The sequence below is a fragment of the Verticillium dahliae genome, genomic scaffold, assembly GCF_000150675.1.
Source record: "Verticillium dahliae VdLs.17 supercont1.14 genomic scaffold, whole genome shotgun sequence".
NCBI lineage: Eukaryota > Fungi > Ascomycota > Sordariomycetes > Glomerellales > Plectosphaerellaceae > Verticillium > Verticillium dahliae.
This window is the reverse complement of record NW_009276945.1, coordinates 595,324-602,741: the sequence shown is the minus strand read 5'-3', so window position 1 is coordinate 602,741 and position 7,418 is coordinate 595,324. Positions and strand designations below refer to the sequence as shown.

The following is a 7,418-nucleotide window of genomic DNA, read 5'->3' as shown; positions in this document are numbered from 1 at the left end:
ATTCGCCTCGACATTGACGACCGCAACCTGTCGTTTCCCTTCAAGGACATCAACCAGAGCGAGGTCTCCCGCTTCCCCTACGCCGTTCTGGAGATCAAGCTTCGCGACCTCGGCAAGAAACGACCTGCGTGGATCGAGGACCTCATGGGTTCCCATCTCGTGCACCCGGCTCCACGCTTTTCCAAGTTTGTGCATGGCGTTGCCTCCCTCTTTGAGGACTACGTCAACAACTTGCCCTTCTGGCTGAGCGACCTCGAGGGCGACATCCGCAAGGATCCCCAGAAGGCCTTTGAGGCCGAGGAGAAGCGTCGCTCCCAGCGGGCCGAGGACGAGGTCGCCGTCGGCAGCTTCCTCGGCAAGCGTGTGAGCTCGTACAAGGCGTCGCGCAGCTCACCTGCCGGCCAGTCGTACCTCGCCGACCGCATGGCTGCCGAAGCGAGCCTCGCGCGTTCCGTGCCGAGGGAGCCCACCGTTGAGGAGGCTGGCGAGCCCAGCGAGGGCCGGGAGCATGACGAAGAGCAGGAGCAGGGGCAGGAGCAGGACGGCGATCAAAGGACCGGCTACGGTACGCTGTCGGCCGTCTTGCCCAGCTTTTCCCTGTCGCGGTACTCCCGTGCCCGCCACGAACGCGAGAGGCCGCTGCCTGAGGGTGTCGTCGAGCCGAGCGAGTGGATCAAGAACACTGGCGAGCTCAAGATCGAGCCCAAGGTGTGGCTGGCCAACGAGCGTACGTTCCTCAAGTGGCAGCACATCTGCATCTTGCTCGGCGGCTTGGCCGTCAGCCTGTACTCGGCCGCTGGACGCAACACTCTGGCTGAGGTCATGGGCATCATGTACATCCTCATTGCCGTGTTTGCTGGTGGCTGGGGCTACTGGATGATGGGCGTCAGGCGGCGCATGATCATTGAGCGCAGCGGTAAGGATTTCGACAATGTGATCGGACCGCTGGTGATCAGCGTGGCGCTGATGAGTGCGCTGATCCTAAATTTTGTCTTTGCGGTATGTCAACCCCACTGCCACCGTGGCCTTTGCTCATCTTTACACTCAACTAATTTGATCTCGTGCCTGCAGTACCGACGCGCCGTCGAGAGGTGGGACTACGACAACGGTCGTAACGCGACCCAGCCGTTCAGCGAGGAGTTGCGATAGACAGGGCGCGATACAAGCCCACGGTATTGAGTAGAACAGGGTATATAAGAGAAGGACTTGTGTGTAAGTGACTTTGGGTGTATGATTGATCCGTCGAGATAGCAGAAATCGAGCGTTTACACAACCTGGGGTCTTTGACATGAGTGAACCAGAGGAGTATCAAATCAGCCATATTCACCACGTACTCGTTGCACAGTTGGCACCAGAAACCTAGGCTCTTTTGTGACCCCACTCAGAACAGCAGCCATGCCATCGAAGTAACACCGATCTACGAGCCTCCCGCCGCTCCCGCCAGGACAAGCCCCTGCCTCAGTCGCAGCCGGTCCACCTCCCTCTTGAGCATGGCGATACAGCTCGCGACAGCCACAAGCTCGAGCACGTCCCGCGCCGCCATCTTCTCCTTTTCCCGCTCTTTCTCATCCGTCGCGCCGGCCCCGCCCGCAGAAAGCAACGCCTCCGCAACCGCCTCGTCCGCCGCCGCGAGGTCGAGCTGCAGGTCCCCGCCCTCTCCGGCCGCGGCCCCCCTTCCGCGGACGAGACAGCCGACAATCCGCCCCGCCCCGCCAGCCCGTCCACCCTTGCCCGCGGCGAGCGACGCGACGCGCTCGAGCAGGAGGCGCGAGCGGCCGTCGTGGCCCTCGCCCTGGCCGTGGTCGCCGTCCGTCTTCTCGGCGCGCGAAGGGTAGCGCCAGCGGAACCGGCCGAGGGGGGTGTCGAGGGTCGTGGTCCGCGAGAGCGCGGGGGCCGTCAGCTCGGTTGCAAAGTCGCGCCCGGCCGTCGCCGCTTCCGCGTCCGCTTCACGGCGTCCGACTCGGGCGCGTGCTGCTTCCCGTGACGAGAGGGCGCCGTGGCCGTGCAGCGTCAGGGTCGGCGGCCGTCTGGGCCCGAAGCGGTAGCTTGTTGTTGCGAGGACCGCGGCTGATGTGTCGTGGCCCGGGACGAGGGTCGCGGTGCCGGAGCGGCGGGTTGCGCGGAGGGAGATGTACTTTGCCGGGGCGCCGGGGGGTTCTGCGGCGTCGTGGACCGGGATGGGGTGCGGTGCCGGGGGCCCGGGGAGGGAGATGGTTGCCTTGCCTGGGGTCATGATCCTGAGGGTCGTCGTCGGTGTGAAGGGCTGTTGTTGTTGGCGGGCGATGGCGGGAGAGGAATAGGCTGGGAGGGATGGGGTTGAGGAGGTTGACGGTCGCCTCGCTGTTGGCGTGTAGAGGGGGGGTGCCTCTGTTGCTGTGGACATTGTGACGAATGGTTCGTTTTTGGCTTGACTTTATATACGTTTACGTGTGGGTGCTTGGTCTCTTAAACGATCAGGTGTTAGCTGTGATATTCAGCCCTTTCATACCTGCCCAGTCCGCGCGACGAATGCCTCTCTCTTATATACCGAGATCGAGCCCTCGGGAAACACATCATCTGTCATGCGATCACCCTGTCTTCCCGTCAACAAATGATGGCAAGGCAGAACCCGGGCCACTCCCGCCGAACATGGTGGACGCGAGATACGGCAGCACAGCCTCCAGCCAGCCTGTAGCATGCCCTGGCTGACGGGTAAGACAAGCTTTCGTCGATCGGGCGCTCGCGTGTGGGCGGGGCAGTGTTTCTGGAACGATACGGGGAATACGAACCAATCGAACGCGGTGTCTCCCAGACGGCGCGAAAGGGTGTTGGAGTAGCCCTGTGATCGACAGAGGGCCTCACTGCAGTGTCTGGAACCGTTCCCACGGGATGCGTGGAGGGTCACGACTCACGGGAAGACGGCATTCAAACACAGAATACAAACAAGCAAAGTATGTCACAGTCGCGGTCAATACGGAAGCAAGGCTCGCTCAGTAAAGTAAACAAGAAAACCCATGAGCCAGCAAGGATCACATCCTTTGGCCAAAGAACGACAGGTCGCGATCCAGCTGCTGAACCACCCACTCAGGCCACGCGTTGTAATTTCCATGTGCCGCATCAACCTGCCCGTTCAGGTGTCGCAGCCAGCGCAGCATGCCCTCCTCCGTATGATCCCTGTCGGCCGGCGCCTTCTGCCGCACGTCATACTCGTGCAGCGTAATCTCGGCCATGATCTGCTTGAGGGCGATCCAGTGCGCCGCCAGCAGCACCATGACCTGGCTGCCGCGGTCGACGACCAGCTGGAACCGCTCGTGCGGCAGCATGATCCACCACCCGTAGTGCGCCTTCATGCACTGGTAGCCCTCCCACGACGACCGCCGCAGCGTGACGGCCATGTCGAGCAGGCGCGCGTGGTACTCGGTCGCCGTCGAGTCGGGCGCCCCGCAGAGGGGCGCCAGGTTCTCGATGCCCGCGACGGCGCCGTCGACCCACGCGCGCGGCAGCGGGGCGAGCTTCTCCATGACGGGCTGCATCAGGGCGCTGGCGTCCTCTTCCATGATGTTGGAGAAGATGGGGCGGATGCGGCGCGTGGCCATTTGCATGCCGACGACGACGATGCCGCGGATAAAGGCCATGTACTCGGGCATGCCGTCTTCGAGGAGCACCGACTGGAACGTCAGGGCGAAGCAGGCGGATATGAGGGCGTTGGCCTGTTCGTGCGTCAGGCCGCGTCGCGGCAGGCCGGCGATCGACTTCTTCATGGCGCGGATGGCCTTTGTGCGGTGGACCATGGCTTGTGGGAGGACCGAGGGGTCCTGTTTCCTGAGCTCGCAGGCGGCGAGGCCCAGGATGGCATGCATGAGGTAGGGATGCTACGGCGTGTTAGCCAGTGCCGTTTCGTGAAGGGGGGAGGTCTTGCTGGCGTACCGTCTGCGAAAGACATGGCACCTCGTGCGTCCAGACGTTCTCGTTGCCGAGAGGATGATGGGGGTAGCACTGCAGCAGGAAGTGCTGGAAGAAGCGCATATCCTCCATGGTGAAGATGGGTATCTTGTGCTGGGGCTGGTGCGTGATTTGGGGCAGACTGGGATACTCGCACTGGAGGCCCGATTTGCGACAGTGACCGCAGGCTGGTTGTGTCTCTTGGCACTGCGAATGGTCAGTGTGGTCATGATCGAGACGGGCTGATGTAGCCTAATCGGGCTCGGCACCTTGATGCGTCTGCGCTTGCAGTTGAAACATCCTCTGCGGCTCTTGGTGTGGCCCCTCCTCTCGAGCTTCTTCTGGGGGGACGACACGACCGCGGTGTCGCTGGAGCGGAATTCGACCGACGATGAAGACATGTTCGGGGCGGAATCTGGGTCGGCGCCAGAGGCGTTTAGATATTCGTCGCTTATGCCGAATTCCATATCCCCATCGAGGAACGCGCCGTAGTCAAAATCATCTGGCGGCACCGCCATCGTTATTGGGAGCAGTGCCGGCATCTGGGGCTGCGTCGAGTCCATATTGGCGAGCCTTGAACGAGTTATGGAACAGACAGTATGATATGAGAGAAGCGTCCGTTTCCATTCGCGTCTCAGCCGCTTCGTCTTCTAGCACGCAGAATGCTATACGTCTCGATTCTGAGGCCCGCTGCGTGATCACCCAAAGATCCAATTCAGCCTTGTGAGGCCAAGCCCCCGTCAATTCATTCCTGCCACGGGCGAGACAGGCCGTCACGTGGATGAGGGATGATCATTGACTGTCATGGCGGCAGTGAGACGGGCCATTGATGCGCCGCTCGTGAACCAAGTTGAGATGCCACGGCGTGATTGGGCTGCGTTCGTGCGCTGAGCTGCACCATGACCACATCACGCTGGCGACACTTGTTGTTGTCGCTGAACTGGGCACCAAAAAGGAGGCTCCGTGATCTTCACAGCGAACACTGTCCGCTCGAAAGTCTCTCGGAGACGGAGTGGATGTAGCCGCCCTCCTCCAAGACAGGGCTTGTTTGCCTGGCTTCCGAGCCGATTGATTGCCCCGTTCAGCGTCGGCGATTGTGCTGCGACCCGTCCCACATCCGGCGGAACACGTGGTGCATTGAAGGCAGGCCGCAGGTCGAGTCCCCGGGATCCGCTGGTTTTGTATGTCATGACCATCCCAGGCGTCGGGTATCGTCGTGCCGCAGATGTTTGCTGGCAGTGGCCCCGTGCTGTGCGTGATGCGCCAGATGTTCAAATACTTGGTCGAGTTGGGTGTCGTGCCTATAGCAGCTTACCACCTGTCCGTACATAGGTCCTCCGTTGATGTAAGACTCGACAGCTGGCTAGAGGCCCCCTTCTTGGTAAAATCAAGGCCAGCTGGTGACAGCTGCAGCAGTGCTTTCACTGAATGGGCGCATTCAAGCCGCATGTTCGATGTAGATGGGCAGGTTGCGCATTCCATATGGCCCCCACAGATTCTTGACATTTGGGCGTGCCAGGAAAGAAACGTTAGCTGGGCAGGTCATCAGGTGACAATAGACTCAATGCCAAACTGGAACGGTGCCTGACTAGAAAAGCCTCACCGGGGAACGGCAACTGCTTTCGCTGGCCAACAGCAAAAGCAACGTGTGCCACAACCTCTAGCTCCAGTACAGTCCTTCCACGTCATGGAGACGACAAGACTAGCCAGAGAGCCACCGGTTCAGCGACACAACCACCGCCTGCCACGGTTACAGTGCTTCTGTCGGATTAGCCTGTGGCTGGCTATTGGCCGGCAAACGGCGCAAGATCACCATGTCATTCTCCCAGCAGAAAACCAAGCCACCGGTTGGTATTCGACAGGCGAGCCTCCTGCGACGGAGGCGTCATTTATCAGAAGTCCACATGCGTGCGTGTGTGTGTGTGTGTGTGCTGGATGCAGTCGACACAAAACGTCAAGCCAACTAGCTGATCATGTGTGTTTGCCGGCTCGGTTACACGCTTGTCATGTGAATGACTGACATATGAGAAAAAAAAACACTGGCTCTGACGGTGACAACACGCCCGAGCCTCCGAAGAAGTATGGTCCTGGTGGAGATCCTTGCTGGGGCTTTCAGCCGGCCAACTGTTCTCCAACGGACCTCCAGGTGATGGATTAGCCTGTGAGAATAAATCTCTCGAACGCCATGTCTTGGCAGTTGGCCTAGATGCTGCCGATCCCAACTGCCACGGTTGAGAACTACTCGGGAGTTACGTGTCGTGTCACTAGGTACTGACTTTGCTTTCAGCCGACGAGAAGGATTTCGGGCAGACAGATCTCTCTAGTCTCCACCCGATGCCGGCCAGGAAACCGAAAAACGGCGTTAACAGCAATGAATAAGCACTCAGCATGACTGCCAAGTCCAGTAGTAGAGTGTAACCCTTCGTCCAGCCAGGCTTGCTTTATCAATCCAACCTCGTGTCCCCCTTTGGGCAGGAGTCCGTAGCCTGAAGAATGCGTATGACGTGGCCAGGAGAGGCTTTGCTTCTCCTGCCCGCGCGCACTCACGCCCCTCCAGCTCACCTGACGCTGAGAAGGCCGAACGGCTAAAACCCAAGGGCGATTGGAGGGGGTAAACAGCAGGAATTTTGTGCGTGCCCCATCACCGAGTCGCGCGTGGTGGCTTCGCCGCGACGTACATGTACCGAGTACGCCGAGTGGGCGGCAATGGAATCGACTTGAGCCGGATCGTCCCCCCCGGTCAAGTCGAAAGAAGGCAGCTGCAAGCAAGTTCTGGGCCTTGTTTTTAGCGTACCTATCGTGGTGGAGGGGGAGGTCGGGGAATGGAGCTCTCGTTCTCCTACGTCGCCTGAGGCTCGCAGCCCGATCCACCTCCATCGTCCAAGGTCGAGATGGCAGGTTGACTGTGGTCAAGCTTTTGCCATTTACTTCGTGTTGGCCCTGGCAAGCCGCGGGCCTTGATGCTGGTTCCGCGGGATGGCATGTGGTGGCTGGCAGGGTCCCATTGCACGGCGCTGGGATGTTACATGGTATGCCTCTTTTAGCTTGATCGTGAAAGGCTTGGGCGGTCCCCTCAAAACGATCGTGAAAACCATCAGGCTGGTAAATTAGACAGGACGAAAAGAGGGCTTGCGAGGAGATGAGACAGCACGGCAGACAGAGAGATGGGCCCAAAGTAGGATTGGCGCGCGGCCCCGTTGAGTCGTTTTCTGTTTCTTTTCTCCGAAGCGCCAGGGGTTGCAGTGGTTGTCGACCGATTATGGGTGTGTGTGCGTGTGGGTGTGGCCGAGGCCAGGGTTCGTGATTCAGCGAGGAACAGTCAGGGCCGTCAGGGCCGTCAGGGCCGTCAGGGCATTTAGGGCAGTCAGTGGTTGATGCTGCCGCCAAGCGGATGGAGGACCCCCGTGGCGCCGGATGCTCATTTCGCTTCCTGCCCGCCCGCCGTTTCACGGTCTCCACCGAGGGAAAGGGCTAGTCAGGATGGGGGAAGGTGCGAG

General features: G+C 60.3%; 3 protein-coding genes across 3 annotated transcripts in view; 1 reads left to right on the top strand and 2 right to left on the bottom strand.

Annotated features, from left to right (window-relative positions):
* The window catches only part of VDAG_06783 (vacuolar transporter chaperone 2), a gene marked incomplete at both ends in the record, with an annotated part of 2,399 nt that extends 1,250 nt beyond the window's left edge, over positions 1–1,149 (top strand). The window contains 2 exons of the mRNA XM_009659487.1: positions 46–999; positions 1,072–1,149. Coding sequence (XP_009657782.1) covers positions 46–999; positions 1,072–1,149 — 1,032 coding nt within the window. The remainder of the gene's footprint in view (positions 1–45; positions 1,000–1,071) is intronic.
* A 268-nt stretch (positions 1,150–1,417) lies between these two features.
* VDAG_06782 (uncharacterized protein) lies at positions 1,418–2,383 on the bottom strand (the record flags this gene model as incomplete). The annotated part of the gene is made up of 1 exon (XM_009659486.1): positions 1,418–2,383. The coding sequence occupies one exon, from the start codon at positions 2,381–2,383 to the stop codon at positions 1,418–1,420; it is 966 nt and encodes a 321-aa protein (XP_009657781.1).
* Positions 2,384–3,008: 625 nt separating this feature from the next.
* Positions 3,009–4,674, bottom strand: VDAG_06781 (uncharacterized protein; the record flags this gene model as incomplete). Its single annotated transcript, XM_009659485.1, has 3 exons — positions 4,191–4,674; positions 3,907–4,128; positions 3,009–3,851 (listed from the first exon to the last, which is right to left on the bottom strand). The coding sequence occupies exons 1-3, from the start codon at positions 4,482–4,484 to the stop codon at positions 3,009–3,011; spliced, it is 1,359 nt and encodes a 452-aa protein (XP_009657780.1). The 5' UTR covers positions 4,485–4,674.
* Positions 4,675–7,418: the final 2,744 nt, after the last annotated feature.